General features: G+C 37.2%; 2 protein-coding genes across 2 annotated transcripts in view; one reads left to right on the forward strand and one right to left on the reverse strand.

The window, feature by feature from the left end:
* Positions 1-1,691: 1,691 nt before the first annotated feature.
* On the forward strand, positions 1,692-11,104 carry LOC103922960 (cytochrome P450 2J2-like). The gene is made up of 9 exons (XM_009331191.1): positions 1,692-1,862; positions 2,927-3,089; positions 3,622-3,771; positions 5,211-5,371; positions 6,912-7,085; positions 7,320-7,461; positions 8,130-8,317; positions 9,159-9,300; positions 10,926-11,104. The coding sequence occupies exons 1-9, from the start codon at positions 1,692-1,694 to the stop codon at positions 11,102-11,104; spliced, it is 1,470 nt and encodes a 489-aa protein (XP_009329466.1).
* A 1,704-nt stretch (positions 11,105-12,808) lies between these two features.
* CAPN10 (calpain 10) overlaps positions 12,809-14,013 on the reverse strand; it is a 14,262-nt gene continuing 13,057 nt past the window's right edge. Inside the window, exon 14 of the mRNA XM_009331192.1 lies at positions 12,809-13,167. Within this exon, the coding sequence (XP_009329467.1) occupies positions 13,138-13,167 (30 nt within the window). The 3' untranslated portion in view covers positions 12,809-13,137. The remainder of the gene's footprint in view (positions 13,168-14,013) is intronic.

Below are 14,013 nucleotides of genomic sequence, written 5' to 3' on the forward strand. Positions count from 1 at the left end.
AGTTTCATCATAATTCACCATTGCTAATAGGTAATTTCAAGGCTCAACTTATCTTAATTCTGGTAATTTTGAAGTGTATAAATCATACCCTCATTGATGGCATGCGTGCATCAACAGCTTTCAGTGGTCTTTCATTGTTGCAAAACTTGCAAACTTGGCAAATGATTCCATGCACAAACAATAAGAAACAGAACAGCGCTCGCTTCCTTTTAACCAGACAGGGCTGGCTGGATGAAAAGGGGGGGGGGAACATACAAAGAAATGAAGTTCTGATGCACACAAGCAGCAAGTCAAGTTAGAGAATTTCATCAGGTAACTCATTTTAAAGTCTCAAATAGCATCGAAACCTGAAAAATTGGGTGGATAAATGACTGCTCAGTAGCATAACTCAGTAACACTGCAATTTTTGACAAACGTAAGAATTATCCTGGAACTGTCAGAATTGGCTGATAAAACCATAAAAGGTATTTAATTTCAAATTGCTTCTCTCAGTTTTTTGTTTAACTCTTCCAAGTGTAAGATTCATAGAACCATGCTGCTGAAAATGATGCTCCTTAACCTTTTCTGTTTTCACTTCTCTGCCCAAAAAACTAAACAAACAGATAAAAAAAGGCATGCAGGCACGCTCCTTGCCCTCTGATGGCTCCTCCGCTTCCACACTTTCTGGAAAGCATCTGCACACGCAGCCCACTACAGCAGAAGAGCTGCATGATGCTGCACAGAGAAGCCAAGTGGTGGCTGCTCAGAAGGGAAAGCAAGCAAATGCTGCAATGTCGCTGCTCGTCTGCAGCCCCCTGAAACTGCCCTATATTTCATGTTTGAATCTGAAATTATTGAAATCCACTAAAGCAAAAAAAGTTTTGCCTCTTTCTTCAGTTTAGTTCTTTTTCACAGATAAAATAGAACCTGCGCATTTTTTCAGCTCCAAAATTTGCACCAGGAAATTTTAATCCTTATCATAAGAAAAATAAAATAAAATTTAGAAAACACCATGTACTCCACTGGACAGCACAATAATCTCTCAATTGTGTTCTGCGTAACACCATAACTTAACCTAGAATATGATAAAAGGAGAAAGTACATATTCTCCTAATACTTATACTTTTTTTTTTTTTTAAGATATTAATTTAGCTTTATACTGCATGAATTAAATTCTTTTTCATCTTGGAGACCGTATCCTAACAGACAGGTATTGTGCAGATGTTTCTTCTTCTATAAAAGAAACCTCATAATATTTGTAGTATTTCAGAAGGGTAATAAGTAAGGCATCCGTGGTGTTTTAATGTTTAACTACAGGAAACTGCATGAAGTGTTACCGTTATGCGAGACACTTGATATCCTTGGATAACTGTTCGATAATTAGCATTTAGACCCAGTATCAAGACTAAGAAGGAAACAAAATTCTAAGTGAAAAAAGAGACAGATCACAATTACAGATCATAAAAGAGAGTAGGTGTGGCTTGGCTAACTGCAAAGGATCACATATTTCAGTTTTCTAAGGACTTCAGCTTGGGAAAACCCTAGATTGTCGGGGGGGGAGAGAGAGAGAGAGATGGCTAAAGCAGACATACACTCTTTAGAAAGAGTTTGACTTCAGTAGAAGCAAACTCATCTACACAACTCCAAATTTTCAAAGGAAGTCATATGCAAAAAAAAAAAACCAACCAGTGAGAAGCTACAATTTTGATAACATGTTGGGGATTGCTGAGTTTTTTACAGCTCTAGTAGTATGTCTCCTGATTTTGCAGTTCCTAAAGCTGCAATGGATGCGTACCCAGCTTCCTCCAGGACCAGTTCCCCTCCCCATCATCGGAAATTTGTGGCTGCTGGACTTCAAACTTCATCGAGAAACTCTCACTAAGGTATTTATTTATCTCTATGGTTGAAAATCAGTCTGAATCTATTTTAACTTAAATTGTACATTGCATAGGAACAGTATAAACTTGGAGTTATTTTTTTTAAACCTTAAGCTAGATTATCAGCCAATTTCAAAGAATCCAAGGACCCTGGCATTATGGAAAATATTTCTGAGTAATAAACCCCATAATTGCTTTACTCCTTCTTATTTTCTTTCTCTTTTGGAGACTAACATCCACGCATAACATTATCACAAGCACTGTCAGTATCGTGAGAGCCCATTGACAGTTTCATTCTCTTGTTTCTGTGTTGATCTCTAGCCCGGTAAACCACTTTGTAGGACTTCCTTTGCCTGACACCAAAGTCACTGGCACATCTCCAGGCCACAAGTGGTCCGATCGTCATTAGAAGACCAAACCTATACTTCTAAACTGACTCTTTTTTTTCTTATTTGTACAGCAAAAAGATTTATTGTCTACAGTAAACAGATTATTGCTAAAACAAAGCAGGAAAATTTGATTGCTGTTATGTTCACAGCATGATTCCTTTATAAACCAATCAAAACTATTAAAAAAGAAACTTGCTTCAAACTATTTTAAGGAAAAATACAAGCATGATCTGAGGAAAGACAATAGAGAAAAATAAGAAAAATCACATGGAAGCTATAGGAAAGAATGCAAAGACATTTCTTTGCTTTCTTCGGAAGTTAAGAGGCAAGAAAATACGGTAATTTTGGTTCATTAATAAAATAAACAGAAAAGCTCTGGGACTTTGCCTGTATTCGTTTGTTCTTTGATTCTGAGCTGACAGAGATGACCTCTGTTTCTTTTTCTGTGAAATTTCAGAGGTGGTCTTCTGAGAGATGTCCTTAGTATCTATTCCATAAAGGACAATTATCTTCTATTCCCAAAGCACGTTACAACAGAAGGCCAAATTTTTCTGAAACCCATAATTCAGTTCCATGTTGGCAAATGTGTTTAGTTACAACCACAGAAAACTCTTAAAATGAGTATTTGAGTGTATGCATTCCCTGGTTTACATTTATTATTTACTGTTATTAACTCTTCAGTTAACCAACACCTATGGAAATATCTACACGGTGTGGATGGGACAGACACCTATGGTTGTACTAAACGGATACAGAGCAGTAAAAGATGGCATCGTCACCCATTCAGAGGAAGTTTCCGGAAGGCCTCTCACCCCATTCTACAGGGATATGATGGGCGAGAAAGGTACAAGATGTTACACCATACTGAAATACGAACAAGACATAAAGAAGACAGACGCTTTCCTACTGCCCTGGTGAAACCACGACACCTACATATACACACATACATGAGTTACTGCTATACAAGTACGTAACTGGGCTTACATAGCAGAAAGGTTCCATGCAGAGCTAGCACATTAAGAAAAGGAAAAGACAAAAATTTCTCCTCTTATAAAGCGTACTACTGACTTTTTATCTTCCCAGTAGATTCAAAGTATCACTTCTAAAACAGAAGACTGTTCATGTAGAAGACGTCTATAGACAAAGCTGTTCTGTCCTTACCAAAACCCACTACCACTCAGCTTCCACGGTCACATTTATAAGCAGCTGTATAGCTGGGAGTCATAAAAACCTAAGTTAGAGACCAAAAGTCAGCATCTGAAATCACGGTGTCTTCTTTGTTAGTGAAATATAACCTAACCTAAATCAAATTTTGCCTCCTGCAGTGAAAGGATTTCCCTTCCCAGCAATGAAATAAATGTTTCTGTGTTCTTCAGGTATTTTTCTGACAAGCGGGCACACCTGGAAGCAACAGAGACGCTTTGGCATGACAATTATAAGAAGCCTGGCACTCGGCAAGAACAATTTGGAGCATCAAATTCAAGCAGAGGCCTGTCACCTTGTGGACATCTTTGCAAGCGCAAAAGGTAAATTCACTAGAAGAACAACACTTAGAGCTTTTTCTGAAACGTAGTAGATTAGGGGATTAAAAGTTTTACAATACATTTTTACAAGTAATATAGATATTTTTCATATTAGTGGTACTTCTACTGGCTTCTTAATTGCATTCTTTGCAAGAAATGTTTTGTCTGCACAGCGGGCAATATGAAATTGTTTTTTGAAATAAGGATAGTAGAAAAATGTTTATTATCAACACAGTCTTGGGGACAGCTGGTAACAATTCTTACATTCAAGGAGTATAGAAAAACCCTACGTTCCTCTCCATAAAATACACAATTTGTGACCTGCTGCGAGTTGTTTTAGGACAGCAGGGCTTTATGAATTGGCAGAGAAAGAACCCCAACACAAGGAATGTATCATTCAGTTGTCCAACAAACCTTCTTTTTAAGGTTTGGATGAAATAGAAACCAATAGAATTTTAGCAAGATGCCAGAATAAAGCAATTAAATATAAATATTCTGAACGGCCAAATCCCTCACCCACATCGTGTTCCATACTGATGTGCAAACACAGAGAAGTTGCCTAAGGTCTCCCTCCAACTCCCCTTGCACTAGACACAGCAAAATGGCCTCTCTCTCTTCTGACAGAGGCACATTCACAGATCTTTAAAATGTAAGAGATGAACAAACCATCGACCCTGAGTCCCTGTACAGCCCAAATCTTTACCTTCCACGCAAACCTTCCTCAATTTTAAACTCAATAATTGTATTTACTCTTTCCAAGAAGGACTACAAGCATTGGACTGAAGTCAGAGATGCATAATCCACCATTTTCCATAGTAGTATAATTCAAAGGTTGCCCTGGCCATTGAAATGTGTACTTAATTTAATTTTTTCTGGATTTAACCCTTGTTAATGGGAGCTGTTTTCCATTCCAATATGCGAGTTTTGTCTTTTCAGTCGGGGGGGGGGGGAATATAGTTGAATTGTGTACAGCTTAGCTGTACTTGAAAACCAAAAGGAGACAAGTCATTTCAACATGACTAAGAAATTAAAACTTTAAAATTTTTTTTCTGTTTTTTGGAGGGGATTTTTTTTGTTTTGTTTTTTAATTGCCAAACTTAAATATCTGCCTCCAGATTTTAAGGCGTATGTTCTAATTAATTGCTTATGTTTTCACACAACCCAGACCGCAAGTCAAAGAGGGGAAGAGACCTGATGTTTGTCTTCTCAAAACCGATAATCACTGTATTTTACAAGAGTAAAAAGCAGATTGAAAATAAAGATTCCCTGCACTTAAAATCCATACAGTTAATTTGTATTAAACTAGAGTTTACTTGTGTGAAATTTATCTAAAAGTAGTCTAATCTACTATTATTTTTACCATTTTAAAAAAAAAAAAGTCTTCCTCATTCTTCTCACTGTAGTCTATTCAGAAATATTCATGGTACCTCCTATATTCACAGGCAAACCTTTCGACCCCCACACTTTCATTGTCCATGCTATTGCAAATATAATTTGTGCTGTTGTTTTTGGTCATCGCTTCTCCAGTGAGGATGAATCTTTCAGCAAGCTTATCAAAGCTGTTTATTTTGTGATCTACTTTCAAGCTACTGTCTGGGGCAGGGTAAGAATCTAATTTTCTTGTTCTTATTCCTTAAAGTGCATTGCACTTCACAAGTCAAAACAAACAAATTCAAAGTCAGTAACAATTATTCCCAAACATTTCCATACCATTATTCTGCGAGCCATTGTGCAGTAATAAATTAATACATACTTTGTACGTGTCATTACCACCTTATATTCCTTCTTTATGTCGGCAAATCACATGTCCTAAAATTTAAATTCTAGATCATCACTGGTTTTCACAGATTTCCAAAACATATAATGTATTTCAAATGAGTAATCATTTGCAGAGTACTGTGTATGTAAGATTCTTAAATATTAAAATGAAAGCAACTTTTAAAATTTAATTTTCATTTAGTCTTGAGAACACAGAAGTGCAGTTAATAAGAACTAAGCCTTTAAAGTCCTATTCTTTTGAGAAGGTATCTTGCTTCTCAAATAATTGATATTACCACCAAGATCTAAGTTATTCTGAACTTCCTCTAAGGTACAGGTGACAGTCTCATCACATCAGGAAGAATATTTTTAAGTTCTTGAAAGGCAAGCTATTGCAGATTTTGGCACACTTGCATTGTATAACACTACCAGGTTCTCCAACACTTCCATACAGAGATGCCTTTAAAAAAAAAAAATCAGAGTAAAAATCAAGGTTGAGAAAATCTGCTTGTGAGCCAGATTCAGCCCTCAATTACTCCGATTCACGCATTTTCAGAAGCCCCTGTTGCATTATTAGGTATGCATCCAAAAAGTAAAATATGATCATTCTCCTGCTCTCCTGTGACCTGATATCCACTATTACACAATGTTGACATTTTAGTCAGCTGATGGGGATGGAGAAGTCTGCACTGGCCAACAGATTCCTAATCACGGGCCATAAATAAAACAAAGGCTCTGCCAGTAGTCCTAAAGACTGAAATCTATTCACAAAACATACAAAACACAAAGAAGTGAAAATAATTATTTTTCCCCTCAACAAATACACATGCCAGTTTCTCCTGAAGGAAAGCCTTCTGAGACTGGGAGATCAAGTCAGCTTCTATACATTTTCAGTCTTCAACCCATCTATTAAGGTTAGAAAGTGTGGTTATTGAATATTGACAACTTGATCATAACAGTTTAGACTGCTGCATATTACTAATAGCTCATTAACAAATATCAAACAAGTTTTCCTCAATGCCAGTTCACTTAGAGGGCCAACATAAAGGTTTCATAATCCCCCTTAGAAATGTAGAATAACTTACATTGGAAGGGACCTCTGCATGTCAGCTAATCCAACTCCGTGCTCAAAGCAGACCTAATTAGATTAGGTTGTTTAGGAACTTGCCTGGTCAAGTCTTGAAGTCTCCAAGGATGGAGATTTCACACAGAGTCTCTGGGAAACCTGTTCCCAGTATTTAATCTCTCTCTGACTTGTGTCTATTGCCTCTCATCCTAATTAGGAGCCCATGTGTTGCAGCGACTTCACAGAGTTACCAGGAAATCAGAATCAGGTTCTCAATTTAAAGGAGCTCGTGTTTCTTCCTTTTTGTTTAAAATCACAGATGTATGATGCTTTCCCATGGCTTATGCGCCGTCTCCCAGGACCTCATCAGAAAGTGTTTGCGTACAATGACTTCATGCACAATTTAGTTATGAAGGAGGTCCAGGCTCATGAGAGACAGAACGCAGGTGATCCACAGGATCTCATTGACTTCTACCTAGCTCAAATAACAAAAGTAAGTATCTGTTTATCACACTATCTCCCCCTTGGCCTCAATGCCTACTACAAATACTTGCTGTTCAAGTAACTGTTATGGAATTTTTATATGCATACTTTATTTGTTTAGCACTGAAGACTTCTGTTTTGGTGGGCTGCTCACTGTGTTCATCAAACAATGACAATTTCTATGTGACCGATTAAATGTCTGAAATTATCCACTTCATAGTCGTCTTGTGAATGTGCCCTACAGACCAAAGATGACCCTACTTCCACGTTTAATAAAGACAATATGGTTCAGACTGTGGTTGATCTTTTGCTGGGAGGGACAGAAACAACAAGTACCACCCTTCTCTGGGCACTGCTCTATATGGTACAATATCCAGACATACAAGGTGAGCAAAAGCATTAGAGAACTGCATTCAACATTACATCATAATGAACGTCATTAAAGTGTAAGTATTAGCTCAATCACTTGCAATACATCAAAATAACCCTTAACAATGAATATGAATGGTGGTACATCAACAATTGAGATCTAGAAAATGGAAGGTTAATAAATGAAACAAACGTGCTTTCCCCACCAGTTCACTAAGAAGCAACACTAGCAGAAATTAGTAGCAGCCACGGTTTTATCTCGCTAGAAGGCGATGGCAAAGACAGAATAACAAGCTAAAGACATTTCATATGCAACCTAGTCTCCTCCTAACCTTCAAAGTGGAAAAGCTTTAAAAAGATACCTGATCTGATGTGTATTTATAAACATAACAGAAATTACACCTGTAATTTCAAATTTTAATCCTTTTTTTGAAACATAGAACTGTATTATCCTCATCACCAAGTGGGACGTGTCTTAAATGAGAGATCATCGCGTGCTTTGGGGATACGCACTTTCTCGATCAACTGAAACCAACACAGCAGTCAAACCACATGCCAACGCGTTTCATAGCAACATAATTTCTTCCCCCCCGCGCCCCCCCGCCCCCCAGTCCTGGACCATACTCGTACAGAAATCTGCTGGAAAAAAGGGGGGAAAAGTTAAAATATTTTCATTTTTCTGCAGAAAAGGTCCAAAGAGAGATAGAGGCTGTTCTGGAACCCTCCCATCTCATCAGCTATGAAGACCGTAAAAAACTGCCGTATACAAATGCTGTGATTCATGAGGCTTTGCGGTACAGCAACGTTACTTCTGTTGGGGTCCCTCGACAATGTGTGAGGAATACAACTTTGCTGGGCTTTCACATTAAAAAGGTACAAAGTATACCTCCATGTTTCTTAAAGCTCTGAGCTATTAATATTTAGTATTTATATGACATTAGTTTCTACAGTTCCTAACTTTGCATAGAGGGCATGCTGTAGCGTGTCACAGACATGAAAACAAGGCTGAGTGTTCTGAACCAGGGCTAAGTCTACATTAGCAGATGCAGAAGGAAGCTTGGGAAAAGGCTAACAGCACAAGTAGCAAACAAACATAAGGAAAACAGAAGTCTTTCTTCCCACTAGCCAAATACAGATGACGTCTGGGCATCAAAGCAGAACATAGTGAAGAAATGAGGTTTAATGATTGTCAAGCCAGCTAACTTTCACCCATAAGGGAGCAGCCTGGAGCAACCCATAGTCACCCCTGACAACACACACACAAACACCACATGCTTAAGATGATGGCAGCTCAGTACAGCAACAGATCTGACAGTCACGTTGGCATGATATAAACGTCCCAAATACATTAAGCATAAAAGTGATGTGATGGAATTGAAAGATCCAATGAAGAGTACGAAAAAACCAAAAAGGAAGGTGTTATGATTAGTCTGGCAAGTATGTAAAACAAGCCAAGCTCCACTCTATCTTAGACATGAAGACACTTCAGTAGTCCTGACATAAGATAACTTACACAAAGGCAAACACGTAACACGTTATGACAAACAGAAGATACAAGGGTTTGTCATGCCTGGATGTGCACAGGAGAAGACCAAGTCAAATCCAAACACTGGGCTGCAGACACAGGATGGCATATTACCTATTAGAGAGAAGGGAAGTCCAAAAAAGAGAATCAATCATACATGGAAAATATAATCTCTGCTGCTTCTTGCAGGGCACGCTTGTATTGCCAAATCTGCACTCCGTGGTGTATGACTCTGAGCATTGGGCGACCCCTTGGAAGTTCAACCCAAACCATTTTCTTGATTTGGATGGCAACTTTGTGAACAAAGAGGCATTCTTACCTTTCTCAGCAGGTAATGCCCTGACGTTTGAATATTCCTGTTCACTCTGCCTTGCAGCAAGACTAAAAACACCATTTCTAAATTCTAAAATTTTAAAAACATACTTTTATAAAAATGTATTTGACACAAAGATTTAAAGTCAGGCGTTCTACTGTAAGAGCCACAAATATTGTCTTGCATTTTATATTATTTATACATTCAAACAGAGGATGAGTATGGCTAAGAGACATAATGCTATCTCCGTGGTATATGTAAGGTTCCTACTATAAGGGTATCCGAGCTCCTTAGTCCCTAATGTATTAATTCCTGATAACACCCTCAAATCAGAAAATCAATTTATTCTCACCTTACAAACAGGGAACCCAAAGACAAAAGTAATATAATTTATCAAAATATACAGAGAAAATCTGTGATAAAGCAGGAAATCAAACCTCAGTCTCCCAAATCCTACAGTAATAGTCTAGCAACAGGTTCTCTTATCTCCAGAAAACTAGCAAAATCCAGTCTTTTCAGTAGAATATTATTAGTCAACCAAAAAAATTTCTAACTTTTCAAAAGCATATTACGATGTACAACTTACCTAATTTACAATGCAAAACGCAGTGATACAAAGACATGGGAGAAAAAAAAAAAAGAGTGAAAAGCAGTACAAAACATAACTTGGAGAGCTCCTCTAGACTACCAGTTTCTCCAGTAATCAGATTATGAAGAAAAGTAGCACAAAACAGGCAGCTCGTGTTATTTACTGAAAATTAACATTTAAAAATTTAACAATAAAAACACTGGAAAACAGCTAAGGTTTTTTTATGTTACTATGACAGATTATACTATTATACATTTGTTGTAGATAAAAGTGAATAGTATACTAAGTAATGTACAAAGCAGTCAGATTAAACAGTAAATCCAGATTTTAAAACCATTTGCCAAAATTGCCTGTAAATCCTAAAATCACATGTGCAAACCAGGTACTTAACATCTTACCTCCTTTACTCACCAACCGTCCACTAGCTTACATGCATCGACAACTAATTTAGGCTACCATTTCAACCCAGGTATGGGAAATTTTATTTTCTAACTTGCTTTGGTTGTTTTCTGTTTATATAGTTTGAGCATTTATATATCCTGAATCTTCTTTTCAGTCTGGAATATATAGATATCCTGAAATACGCTGTGAAAACAGTATGTCAAAATGAGTCACACTGAGTCTATAAATCACTGCACATGCCCACGTTTCATTCCCTTAGCTTACACACCTGCTCCTGGAGAGCGTTAGAGAGAGGATACTGGGCTACAAGGACCCAATGTAGCCGCCTTAATTTCTATCGAAGAAAGGCTGATTGCATCCTTCTGCTTAGGAATTGAATCCCACAATGCTCCAGTCCTCCTTCCTCAACAACCAAAGACAAGACTCTGAAGTATATGACGCCTTTTAACATCTGGCCTTCTCTCAACCAAGAAGCAATTCATGGTTCTCACAGAACAAGAAGCAACAATGAAAAGGAAGAATCTCATACATGCTCCAGGGAAAATAATTATCTTACATTAACAGAATTTATGGAACTCAGTAGAATTTTGTTTGAAGTTCTTTTTCAGAACTTAGCTTTATACAGTTAACTCTTTCTCCCTTTCTTCTGCAGGGCACCGTGTATGTTTGGGGGAACAGATGGCACGTGTTGAACTGTTCATCTTCTTTACCAACCTGCTTCGGGCATTCACATTCCAGCTTCCTGAAGGAGTAAGGGAAATCAATTTGGAGTACATTTTGGGTGCAATACTGCAGCCACATCCATATAAACTCTGTGCTATTCCACGTTAGTCTGCAACATACTATAATGCAGAGGGACTTCAACCAGGCAGTAATTGGAGATATTTTAAAAGCACATATCACTATCTCAATTGTATTCAAATGTAGGTAGCTCAGTATAGCAAATTAATACAGAGTGGTTTTATTTAGGAGGTCTGACCTCACATAGTTGAACTTTTTGGAATTAAAATAAGTGTACTTGCCGAAGCTCATATAATTGCATCTTAGGCATATACAAGTACACATTAATGTTATAAAAAAAAAAAAGTATTTTCACACTCACAACTCACAGTAGGAATGAATTAGGTGTAGGATTTTAGAGGAGTGATCCATATCAAGCAGAGTTTCCTGCATATGTGCTTAGTCAGGTATCACACTCTTAAAATGGCACAACTGTTCTGATGCAGCAAGGATGCCCGAATAAAAAATAATTTTCTCCAGTATGCCGTTACTCCTCTGTGTTCACAGGTGGTCTTTTCTTACATGCTGTTGCAGAAGGTAACAGAGTATACACACTCAGTGTTGACTCCTTTCACACTCCCATAAAGCATTATATATTGTAGTATAAACTTCACACATGCATAAATGATTGCAGATTGTAAGGGCCTCTTACAATCATAGTCCATTTAGAAATCCTTACACCTGTTTTCTTTACTTCCTCGGTATCCGTTTCCTATTTTATCACAACTCTCGGATCCAGGCGCTTTCATGTACCTTTCCTTCTTCTGTTTAGAAACACTATTACATCATCCAGTAATTTCCTGTTTGAAGGGAAAGGAACAGCCTTTCAAGAAATGAAGAAAATAAACAAACTTGCCAACATTTGTTACAGCAGGCACAGTAAAGATTTATTACTCACGGTGTTTTCTTTTGTTGTCTCATCATTCCACAACAGATGTGGAAAGTTTTGACGGCTTAAAATTCAGCTGCAAGCATCCTAGTTGCTTTGAATTTTCAGAGTTCAACAGGAGCAAGCATAAATTATGCTAGGATGTAGTTAAAAGCAGAAGTAGAATATTACACATTTCTCAGACACAAAACTAATGGAAGTCTTGATTCTCCTCTCAAATATCTCCAATTATTCCCTTCCATTTGCTGAAAACCCCAGGGCTGTAACACAGTGTAAAGTTTGCTATTGCAGAACAAATGCAGACTTGACATCATTGACAGTTTTCACCTTTTTAATAAAAGACATCATAAAACTTTCAACGTTACTCCATTTTTATTGAGGAAAATATAACATCTAAAAAATCCTCCTTGAATAAGAAATACTTTCAAACACAAATTAATAAAAATCTCTTAAACTTCATATTTCTTACAGGGAGGGCAGATCTTGCATAAAATACATTCTTAGAGATTTACAAAAGCAGTCTGACATGATAGTTCATAAACAAAAGTTTTCAAGTCTTATCTTTTTCCTTTGTGGTGTTCATTAAAGAAAAACTCACCAAAAAAATCTTTCTTTTCAACCCACCATTTGCATGGTTCAACAAAGGGCTCATGATAAAGTGCTCAGCAGCGTGACTGGCAGTGTAGGATATAAGCTTGGACTTTCTCTGCTCCAGTGTATTTTGATGATTCTTGAGGTATGTCCTACCCAAAAAAAAGACTCCAGTTTCTTTCCTCTATGTTTGCCCCTTTGGTCTCCTGAAGTTATTCTGTAAGCTTGATCCTCCCCCCACCCCCACCCCCAAAAAAATTATTTAATTATGCACATATGTTTTCCGGTTTTCTTCTAAAACTGTAGCTTGGGTTAAAACATGCACATATTCTTCACCTGTATTTTTGAAGAACTGAGGTACATAATGAAGATTTGCTGTTCAATGCTGGTTCTAAAAAACACGGGAAGAACAAATATTCAGAGTGTACATGATTAAGGAGGTATTTTTACAAAGAAGTCATTGTAGGCCTGACAGTTGGTACCAGTGAAAAAACAGCTGGGCTAAGAGTATCTTGTTATTCCATTTAAAAATGAAAACAGCAAGAGGTGAGGCATTCCTCAGCTTTCCAATGTTTTCTCAAAATGACAGTGTGAGAGTTCCAGATCACCTTTTCATCACAGTTGTAAATGAATTCTGTAAGAAAATGAACAATGAAAAAAAAAGCTATTTCATGAGTTAACTTTTTTGTCAAGAAAGATAAGAAATTCATAAGGAATTACAGTAAATCAGAGAAAAGAAAGATTTAGAAATTAAGGCCAAAATGCAAGCTTTTCCTATGAAACATCTTAAAAAACCTAAAACTCATAAATCCCATCACTTCAGTAATTAGAAAACACATAGACAAACTTTTAGAAAAACACACCGACATCCAGCTCTGCTGTGATGCACCCCTTAGAAATCAATAGCCCAACTTCTCAGTAAGGCAGACTGCCCAGATCCTTCAGAGGTTAAACCCCTGAAAGCACTGAATGATTTAAGGTCCAGTCTTTAGAAAAGACTATGCTGTTGAAGATTAGTTTCAGATATTAATTTCTGCCACTGAGAAGAAAACTATAACTGCCATTTCCAAATTCTTCAAGTTTTCAAGTCCTGAAGCATCTAAACTGTTTGTTCCCTTGATGTCAGGGAGCACCCTTTGCCCAAGTCCAACCGTTTTCATGGAATAATATACGAAACGTATCTTTGAATATATTCCTTCTGTAATAACGGCCTTGCGATGTTTTGTTTCCAAAACAACAGCAATAAAGGCCTTCGTTACATACTTCAGTCCTAAATATTAAAATAGCAAGCACCATAAGGAAAGTACATGCAGGTCTTTGCCCATTTTTGTGAAGCACACAAAATCCATACTCTTTGTGTGGTTTTAAGGACAAAATGTCATCATTGGTCAACACGACCTAGATTAAGAAAATTAGTAAACCAGTTCTAATCTTGGGTGAAAAGTTTTTCCTAAGATTTTTGTTTTGTTTTTATCAAAAC

Source organism: Pygoscelis adeliae, unplaced genomic scaffold (genome assembly GCF_000699105.1).
Source record: "Pygoscelis adeliae isolate BGI_AS28 unplaced genomic scaffold, ASM69910v1 Scaffold479, whole genome shotgun sequence".
In the NCBI taxonomy this organism is placed as follows: domain Eukaryota; kingdom Metazoa; phylum Chordata; class Aves; order Sphenisciformes; family Spheniscidae; genus Pygoscelis; species Pygoscelis adeliae.

Excerpts from the sequence above, each read along its gene's own strand:
- LOC103922960 (XM_009331191.1), top strand. The coding sequence starts at position 1,692 with ATGTTGGGGATTGCTGAGTTTTTTACAGCTCTAGTAGTATGTCTCCTG. Across the intron at positions 3,772-5,210 it reads CATCTTTGCAAGCGCAAAAG|GCAAACCTTTCGACCCCCAC; the intron begins GTAAATTCACTA and ends CTATATTCACAG. Across the intron at positions 8,318-9,158 it reads TGGGCTTTCACATTAAAAAG|GGCACGCTTGTATTGCCAAA; the intron begins GTACAAAGTATA and ends TGCTTCTTGCAG.